The sequence below is a fragment of the Colossoma macropomum genome, unplaced genomic scaffold, assembly GCF_904425465.1.
Source record: "Colossoma macropomum unplaced genomic scaffold, Colossoma_macropomum, whole genome shotgun sequence".
In the NCBI taxonomy this organism is placed as follows: Eukaryota; Metazoa; Chordata; class Actinopteri; order Characiformes; family Serrasalmidae; genus Colossoma; species Colossoma macropomum.
Genome location: NW_023494804.1, coordinates 29214913 through 29232716, shown reverse-complemented (window position 1 = coordinate 29232716; position 17804 = coordinate 29214913). Strand labels below are relative to the sequence as shown.

The following is a 17804-nucleotide window of genomic DNA, read 5'->3' as shown; positions in this document are numbered from 1 at the left end:
TATCGGAACACAATTTAAAAAGTTTTTAAATTTAAATACGTTTTTAAAAATGTAAAAACCCACCCAACACATCACCATTACAGTTTCCCTGTACAGAAAACCCACTGACTTGAAACACACTGTAAAAAATGGCTCATCAGATCTACCTAAAAAATGTGGTAACAAGTAAATTAACTAGTTTTATTCAACTCAATAAATTACTTAATATATATTTAAGTAGAACAAAACTAGTTAATTTACTTGTTACCACATTTTTAGGTAGATCTGATGAGCCATTACAGTGCACTTATAACAGAAGCCAATGGGCAGATGCTGAAACACCTTCCCTACAATCACTTATAGGTTATTGTCTACAGTAATCGATCATATGCTGCAGATACAGCAGACAGAGATTAGATTCAGAAACACAGGAGTATCAATTTAAGAGGTTGTGGGAAAATACGTTACTGTTCTAAAACCCATCATTTCATTTTACAGCAGATTCACCCGTCTACATATATTGGATTTAATCCACGTAATGGACTGGGAGGGATGGAGTCAGCAACTCTAAACCCTATTACTTAAATAAAATAGGCTCACGCAGTGATATTATGATATTAAGGCTCAAACATATCCTTTGAAAAATGTACTCTTTGCACACATCCCTTAATCTTATGGTCTCCAATGCTGTCGCCAGCCTTCCAGACAAAGTAGATCATGCCTAGTTAAGAACAGTTATCTCAGATTAATTTTTAAAGGTGTTATCATTGTAGACCAGAGAACATGATCCTATGTCAGCCTTAAACGGCAGCTTAATACAAGAGGACAGTTGGGCTCCACATTTTAACCGAATAACCACCAACCTCCTCTTCTGGGGGTCTCAGGTTAGTTTAGGGATTACAATTCAAAAAATTGAGCAATTCATATAATAATATAATAATTCTAGCACACTGCATTGTGGCTGCCATTATGAGGACCGAATCAGGGAGTGACTGAATGATTGACCTGTAAGACGCGACAGAAGCTGAGAGATGAGAGACACACAGACCTTTAATTCAGTGTTTTCACTCCAGGCTTGGAGCCGCTGCACTGTACAGTTTAGTGTTTCACACCTCGTTCAGCTCCAGAATGGATTAATTAGCTGATAATATCAGGTATTTTAACCAGGAAACCACAGTTATGCAGTGCAGGGGTTTCAGGACTGGAGCTGAACTCTGAACTAACTGAACTAGCAAACTTACAGAATCACGTCTGTCGAAACACGACGTCGTTTTCTGACCCACAACATTCAGTCTGATATTTAACGTTAATGTTTCTCCATTCAAACGTCATTTAAATCAGAAACAGAGAGTGAAGTTGTACCGGCGGTCTGCAGCTCCATTAGGGGGCGACTGTTCATCTCTCTCTGTTAACATCAGCTAAAGTTATCTAAAGGCCAGCGTTGATCTCATCTGTGTTAATTAGCTGATGTCGTTCCTCCTATGATGACAGAGTTTATCTCCTCTTTATGCAGCACCATGGGATCCCTTACCCACCCTGACGTGAAGAGCCGGTGGGCTTTAAATGCTCTGAGAGACTCTCAGAACAGGGAGAGGGGCTGAGTATGAGATCAATATATCAGGAAAACACACATTTGGTAGCTTTACCCCAGTGTAAGTGGGACCAGGAGTTCAGGGGACACTGTATAAGGATCACAGCCTGTTTACAGTAAGTTTTTTCTCTTCCAAAGTAAAGTGAGTAATTTTAGCCATCTTTCACCTCCAGTTATGTTCACACAGAGCAGCGAAGCCAGAAATTCGGTCCCAATATTCGCAGTCCCAATATTTGGTCCCCCAGCAGAAAAATCATGTGACTGAAACCCTAAGATAAGTAGCACCTAATGATATATATATATATATATATATATATATATATATATATATATATATATATATATATATATATATGTATGTATATTTAGCAGATGTTCTTTTCCAGAGTTCCAGAGTACTGAATGCAATTTCACGATGCTATAACTGCTGTACATAATATACTAGTCCAAACTCCAAGCCCTTTAAAGAGGAAACATCGGCAAAGCTAATGACTGATTCTAGATCCCTTTTACATTTTCCCCTATGAGCTTTAAAGAGGTAAAACAGGTCCTGGACCTGTTCAAAATGGTCTTTTATCTCCCACAGGAGACCCCAGGCGCTGGCTCATCCGTAAACAGAGCAGGTTTGCATTAACAGTGGCTCGCTCTCACTGGGGCGATTCAGGCCGCCAAGAAGCGAGCGCCGCGTGGTTTTCCAACTAAACACGCCGTTCTCTGCCCAGTTCCAGAGCCCTGGGCTTTGCTCAATGAACAGAGCTTTGTTTGTGCTGTGCCGCTGGAGAGTCTCGTCTATAAATATCAATTCTTTGTTTCTCGTTTTGCTCTCAGAAAAACCAAACCCCCCCATCTGGCTTGCCCCGTGACTGTGATCAGACCCCAAATCTCTCCCGGTGACTCCAGAGCTCTTCTGTGGCTCAATCTCTTCATCTCTCTTTCTTATCTGGCCACGGTTTTATATAGAGCACATCTTACAGTATGACAGGTTAGATAGAGCTAGAATGTAGCGGAACCCAAAACAGACTCCAGCCCGCTCCTCTGCTTCTGTCCAAATCAATCTAACCGACTGTCCTCGATAAAACAGAGATGGTTTTATGCCCCGTGTGGTCTCAGCTGTCTGTCTCTGCTCTTCCTTCTCTTGCTATGTCGTCCTCCATAATGTCCTTATCTTGCATTGGCCTTATTTATGCCATGCAGCTGTGTTTATCATATTTTTATACAGCCTCAACCATCGGTTTTCCCTCAGTGACCCAACAACACACTAAATGGAATAGGACATGTTTTTGTACAAGCCCTGAAAGCAACCTGGATTGTATCCAGTTACATCATGGCTGTCTAAAAACAGTGGTCCATTGGAATGAAGGGACTCGTCTTCCCCCCCTCCCTTTCCCTCCATTCTCTCTCCGCTTCTCTCCTGCCATGTATCATTCCTTTTCTCTCTGAATTCACTTTTATCAGTTCTGGCACGGTCCTGGCCGCCTCTAACAGACTAAAGGCAGCATTAACTGCACACAAGGCTTCCTCAGAAACATTATCAGAGTCAGAATAAAGATCCATTGGAACATGCTTAGATACCGCACTGTGCTACTGCACGGCTGTAGTGTTCCTATAGCATTTTAGCCTGCAGCCTCTCTCTGCACAAGCACTGTTGACATTCACGCAGTGTCCTCAGTGCAAACAGAGCTCCTACAGACCCGACATAAGAGTCAGGATAGTGATTCATTAGAGACATGCTTAGATAAGGCTTTGTGTTACTGCATGGCTGTAGTGCTCCTATAGCATTTTAGCCCACAAGCCTTTACCCAGGCACCAATGAAATTGATGCAGTATGCTGCTGAGGTCAGTGGGATGTTCACCACAATGGCAAAATTCTGCTGATGACTTTTCATAGCCCAGAGTGGACAGAGTGGACATGACCACCGTTAAAATATACACTGATCAGGCATAACATTATGACCACCTCCTTATTTCTACGCTCATTGTCCATTTTGTCAGCTCCACTTACCATATAGGTGCACTTTGTAGTTCTACAGTTACAGACTGTAGTCCATCTGTTTCTCTGATACTTTGTTAGCCCCCTTTTACCCTGTTCTTCAGTGGTCAGGACCCCCATGGACCCTCACAGAGCAGGTACTATTTGGGTGGTGGGTCATTCTCAGCACTGCAGTAACACTGACCTGATGGTGGTGTGTTAGTGTGTGTTGCGCTGGTCTGAGTGGATCAGACACAGCAGTGCCGCTGGAGTTTTTAAACACCTCAGTGTCGCTGCTGGACTGAAAATAGTCCTCCAACCAAAAATATCCAGCCAACAGCGTCCTGTGGGCAGCGTCCTGTGACCACTGATGAAGGACTAGAGGATGACCAACACAAACTGTGCAGCAGCAGATGAGCTATCGTCTCTGACTTTACATCTACAAGGTGGACTGATGAGGTAGGAGTGTCTAATAGAGTGGACAGTGAGTGGACACAGTGTTTAAAAACTCCAGCAGCACTGCTGTGTCTGATCCACTCAGACCAGCGCAACACACACTAACACACCACCACCACGTCAGTGTTACTGCAGTGCTGAGAATGATCCACCACCCAAATAGTACCTGCTCTGTGAGGGTCCATGGGGGTCCTGACCACTGAAGAACAGGGTAAAAGGGGTTAACAAAGTATCAGAGAAACAGATGGACTACAGTCTGTAACTGTAGATCTACAAAGTGCACCTATATAGTAAGTGGAGCTGATAAAATGGACAATGAGTGTAGAAACAAGGAGGTGGTCAGAATGTTACGCCTGATCTGTGTATATTACAATGTTAAAATGAACCTTCAGAACTTGTGTGTGTCAGTGTTTAAATCACTAAGGCACATATTTAAAAGCTGCAGAACTCGGCTCTCTAACTCCGTCCTCTATCTGTGGTTACATAAAGCCTCTGCAGAGCGGAATGTGTATATATGGAAAGACATTGTGCCATTAGCTGCCTCACTATCCTCCAGTCACTCTCTAACATACACACTCTCCTCACTCAGTTCATGCTCTAGAGTGACATCATCCAAATCGAGTCATTTCCAAAAAAAATCAAGTTACACAACCTGGTACTTAGATGAAGGAGCCCCTCCTCCTCTCTCATTCTGAATCTGTGAACGAGTCATGTATGGTTTCATACATATGTGTGTAAACAACTTTTTCATGTTGTACTTTTACCATTCGCTTCTCAAATCGACAGCAAGCTGTGCAAAATGTACCACGTTCTAAGTATAGTCATGTTTTATTGATTAAATAGGAAACAGAGCAACATTAAGATATACACACACACAAAAATAGTCCTCTACTAGGCATGTGAAGAAGCATTTGACGTTGACAAAAGGATCTATCCATCTCGAGCTCGACCAAAACCCTCATAAACCATACAGCCTTACCTATTCTGATTGTCCATGAGACAGCTCTAGCATTGTCCCAAGGCTTTACTTCATTAAGCAGTCTTATCCAAATTGCACTCCAGTCATACTGACAAGCAATCCAGTGTGTCCCAAGAGTTAGATCCATTAGCCAAAGTCTTTTTCACTGACGAGTACTCAAATGGTTGTTATAGCTGACAGGCACTGTGTGATTCAACACAGTGTAAAAAAAAGCCAAAGGGAAACAGAAGAGAGGTGTGGAAGGACGAGGAGCACAACGGCTCCTCCGACTCAAAAGTAGGGCATGCGTTCTGCTACATACATTCAGAGATAATGTGAGAGATCCTGTCTTGGTGTTAATGTACGTAGAGAGAGAGATTCTGCCTCTTTTTTATCACAAAAGCAGGGGAGCTGCAACAGAGACAAACATGGATCCACGACATTTGCTGAAAACAAAGGACCGAGGACATCAGACACGAAAAAGGTCTACAAAAATGGAAGTAACAAAGGCTACAAAAATTCTCCATTCGCCATTAGAAAACATTGGCTTCAATGCGGCAGGAAAAAAGCACCCATAAGTGGTGACATTAAAACCCCGTTGATGGTTCAGACCTGAATAAAAACCACATGACCTGGACAGCTTAGACTCCATTTTAGATTGCTTAAGGAGAGCTCCAGTGAACGCAGAGCGTCTTCGTTTACCAAGCTGTTGTTTCTTGGTCTTAGTGATAATCGACAGCCATAGATAATTGAAGAGATGCACTGCTCGGCTCCACGGGGAGGGTCTACATGGCTTCAGTTCCCAGGTGAGGGGTGTTGTGCTTCAGCATCTGCCTTGGTTTTCACATCATAAATTACCATGGAGATAATTCCAACTGGGCTTTTATGTGATCTCTCTCTCTCCCTGGTGGTGCACAGGGGTTGAATCCACAGCATCAGTGTCTTTAACAGTGACACAATATGAATAGAAACACCCAGTATATATAGTGTGGTCGACACATATGCGTTTCGGTCCAAAGAAGAACAGTAACAATCCTGCGTTATTCCTATGAGGAGATCGGCTGCAAAAGACTGAGATCAAGATACCTGTCCAAACATCAGAAAAAAAGATTCTGAGTAGTTGCAAGTGGAATGTTTTGTGTTTTGAATCTGTCCATTATTTCCGTGTGGCAGTTGCCGTGGCAGTGGGTGCAGGCTTATTGCTGGTCCGGCGAACGGGCACTTTAGAGACAGGGATCTTGGAGCGTGCTGTGTCTGTTTTCCCCACCAAAGAGTGGTAGGTTGCAGTGGAACCATGTTTGATGGGGATCTTGGACTCCCTGGGTAAACTAGTTGCCCCCATTGTCTGACGGGCCGCTGAGTCCAGGATATCCTCATGGCTGTGGGACAGGGTAGGGGTAACAGCCCCTGAGCCGATGGAGAAGTCACTCAGGGGATCCTTGCTGCTGCTCTCTCGTGAGAGAGAAATTGGACTTTCCTCTTCATGCACTGGGGTAGGGAGGTTCCAGTGTCCCTCATCGCCATTGGACTGGCCATCCCTGTGGTGCTGTTTTGGCCTGCCACCACCACTTACAGGGATCTTACTGAGAGCTGTGGGCTTCACAGCTGAGCTTTTCTTCTCTGGTTTGTGAGCGACAATGGGCAATTGGTCCTGGGCAACAGGTTGGGGCTCCACCTTCTGAGGCCGAGTGTGTACTCCTGTTTCCTCCACCCCTCTTCGCCTCACCACATCCTCCTGCTCTTTCTCTCCTATCGGGGCAGTAGAGGATGAAGGTGCAATAGTTGGACCAGGCCTTGGAGAAGAGGTTAGGATTGGGAGTGGAGGAGATCCAGAGAGTAGAGAAGCATCATCTTGTTTGTATGTAGGCTTCGCAGAGGTAGCAGATGAAGTTGCAGGGATTGACTGTGGTGTAGCAGTTTCTGCTGTGGGTTTAGATATTGTAGGTTGGGGTTTTGTCCCAGGAGGGACATAGGGCGGAGGGCTTGCTGCAGGAGGAGGTTTAGCAGCATGAGGAGGTCCAGATTCTGAAGTTGGGGTTTTTATTGTAGCTGACACTGACCCACTTTTGTCAGTTTGGGATAAGGGAGGACTTGATTTTGTTTGAGGAGCAGGCTGCTTTGTCTCAGGTTTGATGATAGGTGCAGTGTTTCGGCTGGTCGATAATCCAAATGTTGTTACAATTTTAGGTCTGGTCGCTGGAGCAGTAGGAGTGGGTTTGGTTGATGTGGAGAATGGAGGATATTTGGGTGCTGAAGCACTACTGTGCTTAGACTCCTGAGCTGCAGAGTGGCTGGGTTTTGTTGTGGATGTAGGAGCAGGAGGTGGGGTTGGTTTGGTTGTGGGCTCAGTTCTAACAGCAATAGGAGCAGCAAGTTCTGGAGGAGATTTAACTGTGGGGGAGATGGAAGTTTCAGGAACAGCAGAAGGAGAAGGGCTAGGGGTAGGTTTGGTTGCAGGTTCAGTGGTGATGGTAGATGTAGGGATGAGAGCAGGTTGGGTTGAAATAGCTGAGGTTGGAGTAGTTGGAGGGGATTGTGCAGGTTTTGTAATGGGCAAAGAGATGGGTGTAGGTTTGGTTGATGGGATAGGGGATGGTGCTGGGGTAGGAGGAGAGGATGGGTGCAGTTTTGCTGTAGAACTAAGGATGGCTGCAGATGTAGGGGATGGAGTAGGTATAACTGAAATGGTAGGACTTGGTGTAGATGCAGAGGAAAGTGTGGGTTTTGTTGTAGGGCTAGACGTGGGTTTGGGAGATGCAGTCAGAGAAGAAATAGTTTTTGTTGCAGATGTAGGAGAGGGTTTGGTGGAGGAAGTGGAGCTAAGGGTAGATGTAGGAGAGAGGGTAGGTTTAAATTTGGTTGAAACAGCAGCTGACAAAGTTTTGTCCTTTTTTGAGATTTCATCTGTTCCCTCAACCCGACTGCTGACTTTGACCCATTCCGCTTCTACATCCGCAACAATATCTCCGCCACCTGTCAATGAGTCAAAGCTCAGGATAGATGAAATATCTCCAAGCAGCGTGCTCAACCTATCATTAGTTGGTGGTTTAGCCGATTCGCTCACCTTTGTAGTGTCCTCAGATGAAGTAGGTTCATCCTGAGAATGAGAGGGTTGCTGCTCAATCTCAGACTCATCTGGAGATCGAGGTGCGGGCCTTGGGGTTAGAGTCAGATTCTCCTTAATTATCTCCACGCTGTTGGAACGGGAGGCCAGTAGTGGAGGACCAGGTTCAACCTCATCACCTCCCTCCTTATCTCTCCCGTGCCAGCGTACGCTCCCAAACAGACCCTTCAAACCTTTCCTCTGCCGCCCAGGTCTCTGCGACTCGGTTTGTGCCAGCCGCTCTCCCCCTCCTCCTCTCCGAGTTCGACGAAGCATATTGAGGAAGCTCAGTGATTTGGCGGAAGTGATGGAGGAGATGGACTGTCTAGTTGGGGTTGATCCCAGGTTACCCTCCCTGCTTGTAGTATCCTCCTTTGGAGCATCCTCCTTTTGACTGTCCTCCTGGTCCAGGTCCACTGATTCTGCCTCTGCTTCTGGAGCCACCGTTTCCGTTAATCCATCCAGGGTTTTGCTCCTCGAAGGGGGTGATTTGGGTCCTCCCTCGCCTTTGCCACGCATAGAGAAGATGCTGGCTACGCTGCTGCCTGGCTTGCGCTTGCTGAACAGCTTGAAGGCCTTTCTTATTTTACCTGGAGGTTGAGGATCGCATGGTGGGGGCTCGCAGCTCTCTGACTGGGTATCCATGTCGATGGTCCACTGCAGCGTATCTCAGTCTATTGTTCTCTCTCAGCCTCTCACTAACACAGATAAATTACACAGAATACATTTGAGAATAAATAAATAAAAATATCTTTATCTTTGCCTGCACATATGCAGAATGGCATCCAGTGCGAATCTGTTTCTGTTCTTGCTTTTTCCTTCTATCACAGCTCTCTCTCTCTCTCTCTCCCTCTGTTCCTCCCTCCTTTGCCTCCGCCCTCCTGCTCTCTCTTTCTCTCTGGCTGCTCCGGTTGGTTTCCATGGCAACTGAGGGTCTAAGCAGCTTTCGTCAGCAATGGAGCGGAGCCAAGGGCTGTCATCATCGTACTCCAGACACCATTCTCTCTCTCTCTCTCTCTCTCTCTCTCTCTCTCTCTGTTCTCCACCTTCTCGTCCTCTTCCATCTCACCCATCTATCTGATCTGCTTATACAGTGCATATTCCCTCATTCTATATTGCTGGCATTGATATTTCAGCAATCATGCAAAGAAGGAGGTCATGCTCACAAGGCTTGTGAAAATCAAGCCCTAACACATTTAAAAATGTTTAATCCATTTAAATGATTTTTCCCCTCTTCATAAACCTTATGTACCAAAGTTATGCCATTTTTTTTTAAATAAGGAGATGCAGGCTGCTCTAAAAGGGCGAACTGACAAATGTTACCCAGTATACTGATGTTTGCATTATGCATCGATAGCTTAGTGCAGTATCTGTGCTTAAGCACAATTTTTCCTTAATATAACCCTCCTCCCCACCTTCCTACCTAATGTTTTCAAATGCAGACTCTCACTTGCTGTCTTTCTAACACACAATCTATTAGGAAATCTGTTGTACATAATATTTTCTGCCCCTCCCTTTCCTCCATAGTGGCATCAAACATTGTTTCTGAGAGTCCCTGTGGATTTGAGAGGAGCACTTTCCCCACTACATCTCATTATCTCTCTGCTTAATTTTCCCCACACTGGCTATCCCTCACTCTCTTGCTTTCTCTGCCGCTCTTTCTGTCCGCAAATAAAAAGCATGTCCCTAGTCCTACTGATAACCTCTATCCCTTTATGTCCACACATCTCACTTTTTATCTGCTCAGTTTTCCCTCCTTTAAAGCAGTATTCTCTCCTCTTCATTTCTAGCTCATTACCACAAAACAATGAGTGCATTCATGCCTCAAGTGGTGCTTTCATTGTGGCTTACTAAACAGGGGGCTACTCGCCAGAGAGAGAGAGACCCCCCACATAGAAGACACGCATATACAAGCGTTAAATGACGAAGTTTGTTCAGGAGAGATACATACGACGGCAACGCGGAGACATAACATCTGATTGTGGGACAGATATGGCCCAGATCCGCTGGATTCAGGCTCTGTTTCAGAGTTTGCTGGTATCTGGGAGAAACTTTCATTCTCACAGCACTCAGTTCAGTTCAGTTCAATCAGTTTTCATGATCCATTATACTGGTCTCACAATCTTTAAGTACAAGTCTCATTGCCTTGCACAAAATCTTACAACCCTAATTTTAAAAAAGTAAGGACGCTGTGTAAAATGTAGATTAAAACAGGATGCAATGATTTGCAAATCTCGTATTTTATTCACAATAGAACATAGAACACATATCAGATGTTAAAGTGAGAAATTTTAGCATTTCATTAAAAATATTAACTCATTTAGAACTTAATGGCAGCAATGCATCTCAAAAAAGTTGGGACAGGGCCGTGTCCACCACTGTGTATCATCCCCTCTTCTTTAACAGTCTGTAAACGTCTGGGAAGTGAGGAGACCAACTGCTGGAGTTTTGGGAGAGGAATGTTGTCCCATTCTTGTCTGATGTAGGATTGTAGCTGCTCAACAGTTCTGAGTCTTCTTTGCCGGATTTTTCATTTCATTATGCATGTTTTCTGTTGGTAAAGGGTCTGGACTGCAGGCAGGTCAGTTCAGCACCCAGACTCTTCTTCTGTGAAGCCATGCTGCTGTGATGGATGCAGTGTGTGGTTTAGCATCGTCTTGCTGAAAAATGCAAGGCCTTCCCTGAAAGAGACGCTGTCTGGATGGGATCATATGTTGTTCTAAAACCTCCTATATATTAGGGGTGCGGGAAAAACTCGATTCTTAGATGCATCGCGATGCGGACATGAACGATTCTGAATCGATTCATTGAATGTCAAAAATCGATTTTCTAAATATTTAATTTATAACGTAAACGCAAAAGGCTGAACTGGAAGTGGGTAAGTGGACCCGGGCAGTCTGTGATGGCACACAACAAAACCACAACGGGATGAGTGAGAAATCCGACCGGCACCGTCTGCATTAAAGCCAGGTTAGGTCAGGAGTCACAACCCAAATGATAAGAAGAGCCATTTTGCCTTTCAACAAAAATCAAACCAGCTTGGCAGCCTCAACATTTAATGTCTCAGTATGTCTCAGTGTGTGTTAATGTCATAGTATGGGCTAAAAATATAAACGAGAGCGCAGATTTGACTTCGCTCTGCTTTAGCTACAGCCGCTTTCCTCCCATCTCCGCCAGAAAACTTTTCTTCAAAACTAAAAGAGTTTCTTGTAAAATGTCTCAGCGTCCGGCTGTTTTACGAGGCTGAAGTCGCTTCTCATTCGCCAGCTTTCTCGTTTCTAATTTTCCCGTTTCACCTTAAATTCTGCCTTAGGCGCCGAATGTAACTGCTGCACCATTTAAGGTGGAACGGGAAAAAAACGAAAGAGAAGCGACTTAATTTTTGCAACTTTTTAGAGAAAGACAGTCTCTCAGCAGATTTAACCAACCGCGCTGCTTATAAATGCGAATAAGTCTCCAAATGTTCGTCTTAATCTCTGTTTTCTCGTTCGCTCCTGGCGAGGCCAGACCTCGGGGCTATGTGACCTGCTGTCTGCTGTCTGTTCTCAGTCGCTGAGAACCGGGGCTTTGGCGCTATGCTGCACACTCCCCCCCGTACGGCTGTAACGCGCTGTGTGGACACCCATCACCACTGGATCTTATTTCAGGGTAACAGCGGATTTTATCGCAGATGAGTGGCAGCAGCGTCTCTGACTGAGAGCCTTCTAGTTCACTTGCCACATCACTTCCATTTGATTTATTAATAAAAGATATTTTAGATATTTAAAGCAAAGTATTTATATATATTATATTAAAGTATTATATATAAATAGTTTGCTTTAAAACTACCAAGTCCTCAGACAGTAGGAAGATGGAAATCCTGTAAAAAAAAGATGCATCGATAATCGTTTTATAATCGCATCGCAGCCTCTGAATCGGAATCGAATCGAATCATGAGGTGCTTAAAGATTCCCACCCCTACTATATACTGTTCAGCATTGATAGTGCCTTTCCAGATGTGTAAGCTGTCCACACCATAGGCACTAATGCAGCCCCAGACCATCAGAGATGCAGGCTTTTGAACTGTGTGCTGATAACAAACTGGATGGTCCCTCTCCTCTTAAATCCGCAGGACACGGCGTCCAAAAATAATTTCAAATTTTGATTCATCTGACCACAGAACAGTTTTCCATTTTGCCTCAGTCCATTTTAAATGAGCTTTGGCCCAGAGAAGACAGCAGTGTTTCTGGATCGTGTTGACATATGGCTTCTTCTTTGCATGATACAGGTTTAACTTGTGTTTGTGGATTGTACGGTTCACAGACAGTGATTTCTGGAAGTGTTCCTGAGCCCATGCAGTGATCTCCAGCACAGACTCAGGCCTGTTTTTATTGCACTGCCACCTGAGGGCCCAAAGATCACACACATCCAATATTGACCGTCGGCCTTGTCCCTTGCGTACAGGGATTTCTCCAGATTCTCAGAATCTTTTGATGATATTATGTACTGTAGATGGTGAGATATTCAAAGTCTTCAGAATTTTATGTTGAGGAACATTTTTCTGAAATTGTTCCACAATTTTTAGACGCAGTTTTTCTCAGATTGGTGAACCTCAGCCCATCCCTGCTTCTGAGAGACTCCGCCTCTCTAAAATGCTCTTTTTATACTCAGTCATGTGAGTTAGTTGCTAATCGCTCCTCCAGCTGTTTTTTATTAGTATCACTTACTTTTCCAGCCTTTTGTTGCCCTGTCCAACTTTTCTGAGATGTGTTGCTGAAATCAAGATCTAAATTAGTTTATATTTTTCATGAAGTGGTAAAATGCCTCACTTTCAACATCTGATATGTGTTCTATGTTCTATTGTGAATAAAATACGGGTCTATGAGATTCGCAAATCATTGCATTCTGTTTTTATTTACATTTTGTTACACAGTGTCCCAACTTTTCTGGAATTGGGGTTGTATTTAGAAAATTTGATTTTGACACCACAATTACTATCTCTCTCTCAACTCTCTGTCTACTTCAGAGCTCTTATCCACTCTTGTGTGAGTGAAGAGAGGGAAGTCAAAACTCATGTCCAGTGCATTCAAAAATCACAGTGCAAATCAGCCAGTCACAAGTGAATGAGGGGCTCTGAGAAGCTCCAGCGTGAGCTGTAATTTTCAGTACATGGCCTGCACACCATGTTCATTGGTGACATTCGACTTTTCCATTAAGAAACGCACAGATACAAATAAACAAATCAATACAAACACCCATTATCTTGCCCTCTTTCATTTTCTTTCTCATTCTCTTTCATGGTGCCCATAATGTTTAGATACTCCTCAAGCTTTCACTCAGGGCCATTAAAGTCAGAGCCCACAAAGCCACAGATTACAGTAAAACTCAGCAGAGATTAGCTGCATGCTTTAATTTGGTATAAATGCATTTGGTCTGTACACATGGGGTCAATTGTAGCTTTCTAACAGTCACTGAACTGGACAGAAATCTCTCCAGAAAGCAGGGCGCTGTATTATAGAGGAGAGATAGACACAAACTAATGCAGGGTAAAATGTAATATATGGATATTCTATGTAGTTAAACAGGGTAGAACATGCTTTTAGTCGTGTTCTTGTATTGCCACAGCAATTTCATCTGCAAGGTTTAATAGTAATCAGATGTTTCTCATGATTTACCCTGACGGTTTTGTATCATGCAAGTAAATGTTTCAATCATGTTTTTTATTACTGAGTTGTGTGTTTTAAGTCACAGATTACACACCTTTATTACAACCCCAATTCCCAAAAGTTGGGACAGTATGTGAAATAATAAAAACAGAGCACAGTGATTAGTAAATCCTGTTTAGCCTGTCTTAAAATAAGAAATATGAAAATATTTGACGTTTTATATATGAACATCACTGTATTTTGCAAATATATGCTTATTCCAAATTTGATGGCTGAAACACATTTCCAAAAAGTTTAGAAAGGAGCATGTTCACCACATCACCTGTGTTACATCACCTTTCCTATAAGCAGCACTTAATAAAATAAAGTTTTAGGGAATAAAAAACAAACTGATCCAGTTTTTATTCAAGTCTTCAGCTGTGCAGCAGTACGAGGCCTTTTTGTCATACTTTGAGCTTAAAAAGAGACACGTTTTTAAAGAGGGACGTGTCTGGACTCCAGACAGGCCAGTCTAGCACCAATACATTCTGATTATGCAGCGATGCTGTTGTAACACGTGTAAAATGTAACTTGGTGTTGTTTCGTTGAAATAAGCATTCATGTCCTGGAAAAACACAGCATCTTTATCCAGTGGCGTCTCTAGAACAGAAGGTCTGGTGGGGCACAATAAACTGTAGAGGCAGCAGCGACTCGTCAATGAAACTACAAACAAACTGATCCAAACACAAACACACTCCATCAATGACAACACACATCTACAAATTAACGTAAGAGCCGGAGTAGGTGGAAGTGGGAGAATATGAGTGATGTGATAACGACATCAGATCTCACAGAACCTGGTTATACAGCATCGCATTAGAAATCCAAAGTTATCTAGCAGTAAATGATCATTTTGGTCTGCAAATACACATCCAAAACAACATTTCACAGTAGGGAAACACGCTTTCCGGGCTTTAGGAATAACACAGCTTATAATAAAGTAGAATGACTCACCGGTGATGTTCACTGCTCGAAAAGACAAGATGCACAACAATCTTTTATCTGGGCAAACTTGTCAAAAACTTCTCTCAAAGTCCACAAATCCATGGATGAATTCAAGCGATAGCAGAGCAAGTGCAGGCAAGGAAAGCAGAAGAGTGATTTTGGCTTTGACTCATTATATTGCCTTGCTATTATAAGTGGCTACCACAACTGATGAGGAACAGGGATTAGCTGTGTAGCAACATCCACACCATAAACAACATTACTGAACGTCTGGACGTATGTAAACGTATTATTTTTTATTGGCTACTCTCAGTATGGGGCCAGCGTGATCGGGCCCACAGCTGGTTATTGAAAGCGTGTTGAACATGTAGAGTGTTTTTAACGGCTCACTTGGTTAGACGAGCACTAATGAGCCCCACGCTCACCAAACGAAGACTGATAGGAGAAATAGGGAGCCTACTGGCTTTTACACAACAGGCACAGGAAGATATATGGGATGTATTGGACAGCCCTACCACTGTCATATGTAATAAACGCATAACAATGTTAGTTACGAAGAAAAAAATATATATTAGTTGTTATACTGAATTATTTGATCATATGTACTGCTCCACAGCGAAATCTGGCCCCTAATGTAGAGACGCCCCTGTCTATAATGCAATGTATGTTGCCCCAAAATGTGTTCAGTGTTAATGGTGCTTTCACAGATGTACAAGTTACCCCCTTCTACAGCTGGATACAAAGCAACACACTGACTTTTGGACTTAACGCCCTTAACAATCTGGATGGTCCTTGTCTTCTTTGGCTGGGAGAACATGATATCTTTAATTTACATTAAAAGTCAGGCCGCAATTCACGTTTCCGCTGTGCATCAGCCCTATTTCAGATGAGCTTCGGCCCAGAGAAGTTGGCAGCATTTCTCTATGTTGTTGATATATTGCTTCCCCTGTACACAGTGCAGTCTTAACTTGCACTTGTGGATGCAGTAATGAACAACAGGTTTCGCAATGGTATGTCAAGGTATTCCTGAGCCCATGTGATGATATCCTTCACAGAAACATTCCAGTTTTAGATGCTGCGCCATCTCAGGGATAAAAGGTCACTGGTGTTCATTTCTGGTTTTTGGCTTTTTCTTTATGTGTGATATTTCTCTGGATTCCCTGAATCTTTTGATGCTATTATGCACTGTAGAGGGTAAAAAGTCCTTGCAGTTCCTGGACTAGGAACATTATTTTTAAACTGCTCAGTTTTGTGCTGATACATTTTGCGCAGATGGCAAGCCTCGACCCATCCTGGCTCATGAAAAGGACTAGGCCTTTTCTGGATGCTCTGTTTATACCCAAGCATAATTTTATGATATTTTTGGACATTTCACAATGCTCCTAGTCTTAAATTGTCGCTGTCCCAACTTTTTTGGAACGTGTTGCAGCATCAATTTCAGAATATACAAAAAATTACAAAGAAACAACAACGTTAATAGGGTAAACCATTACATATCTTGTCTTTGTACTGTTTTTGTAAAAATACAAGGCTAAGTAGATTAATAAATCACTGCTTTCTGTTTTTATTTGCTTTTTACCTACTGTCCCAACGCAATATAGCACCATTTTGGAGCAGTGTTACAACTATGCTACCACCTATGGGGTTAGTAGTAACATTCGCAATAAATTGTTTATAAATGGATAAAAACAAAGTTTTGTTTTTTTTATTTGTAGAAAATATATGTAGGTTGCTTGTATAAAAAATGTATTAGTCTTGCTCAAACACCTTTTCATGTTGGGCCCCACTCTCCCCAACTAGAAACCGGATTCTAGTTAATATTTCATCACTGACAGAAAACAACTATTTTCCAAAATGGTGCAAAAAATTTACAGAAGAATAAAACAACATTCTTAACCTAAAATGTAGGTTGATTAACAAATAACTTTTTTCATTTCTGAGGGTCCATTCATTATGAAACTCTATAAATGGCATTGTTTACATATGGTGTTTACAAATTATGTTAAAAAAACACAAAATTGACATACAAAGTTTTGCCCTGACAGTGTCAGTTCGCTTAACTAAAGGTACAGGATGAACAAAGGTACTCCAGCAGGGTTCCGTCCTAATCTCTTTATCAAGCTACGCAGGACACTCAAGCACACTACACCATTTTAGAGGAACATTACGTTGGACCAAATCTTACTGACCAGTGAAACATTTAACAACTCAGAAACATCAAAAGGTGAGAGTGACTTTAAATAAACTACTAATCAGCGCTTCATGTGTTTTTATTAGAAATGTGTGTGAGTTGGAGGCTGAAGGAGACATTTGCTTCTATTCAATCTCAGCACAAGACCTCTCTGTCTTTGAGGCTTCGTGTGAATGAAATCTTTGTTCCTGTGACATAACTGAAGGACCCCCTAGGGCCCGTGGCAGAGCCGAGGCAGTAAAGAGACAAATATGTTCATCTGCTATTAAAATATTTTAGGATTAAATAATTTTAGAACCAGTACAGTCTATGTAACTGCCATAACCAGGAGCAAGCAAAGAGCAAAGGAGACCTCATGATGCTGTCACACCGGCAGCACGCTCTATTTTTACATGATATTATTCTGCATTGATAAAATATGGATTATGCATCAAACCTACACCAGTTTAGATGTTACGGTCTATATAAACTGACCAAAGCATCTCACACCTTAGTAAACCATGTGACAACAATTTGGCTTTTCTGTTTTCATTAAACCTGTCCAGGGTGTATCCTGCCTACCGCCCACTGACAGCTGGGACAGGCTCCAGCACCCCACCGCGACCCAGAAGGATAAGCGGTTTAGATGATGTATGTATGTTTTCATTAAAACATTTCATTTAGCATAAAGGCTTACAGTCCAATCTTTGTGCTGCTTTCCTTTGTCAAACAGGCTATTCTTATATTTTAATACACATTAATTTCGTACACTATAGACGGCACAATACCGATTTTTTACCCGATATGACGCGGTCAGTTTCTTATAATTAAAAACTAAATGGATGGGGTCTCCTGAATGGTGCAACGGTCCAAGCATTCCTCCTTTTCTTTAGGAGATCGCAAGTCTAATCCCCGGTGATGCTACCGCCATCCGTGGCCTCTCTCTCTG

General features: G+C 42.8%; 1 protein-coding gene across 1 annotated transcript; it reads right to left on the bottom strand.

Annotated features, from left to right (window-relative positions):
* Positions 1–4797: 4797 nt before the first annotated feature.
* Positions 4798–8890, bottom strand: si:ch211-244c8.4 (APC membrane recruitment protein 2). The gene has a single exon (XM_036595638.1). The coding sequence runs from the start codon at positions 8699–8701 to the stop codon at positions 6110–6112; it is 2592 nt and encodes an 863-aa protein (XP_036451531.1). The 5' UTR covers positions 8702–8890; the 3' UTR covers positions 4798–6109.
* Positions 8891–17804: the final 8914 nt, after the last annotated feature.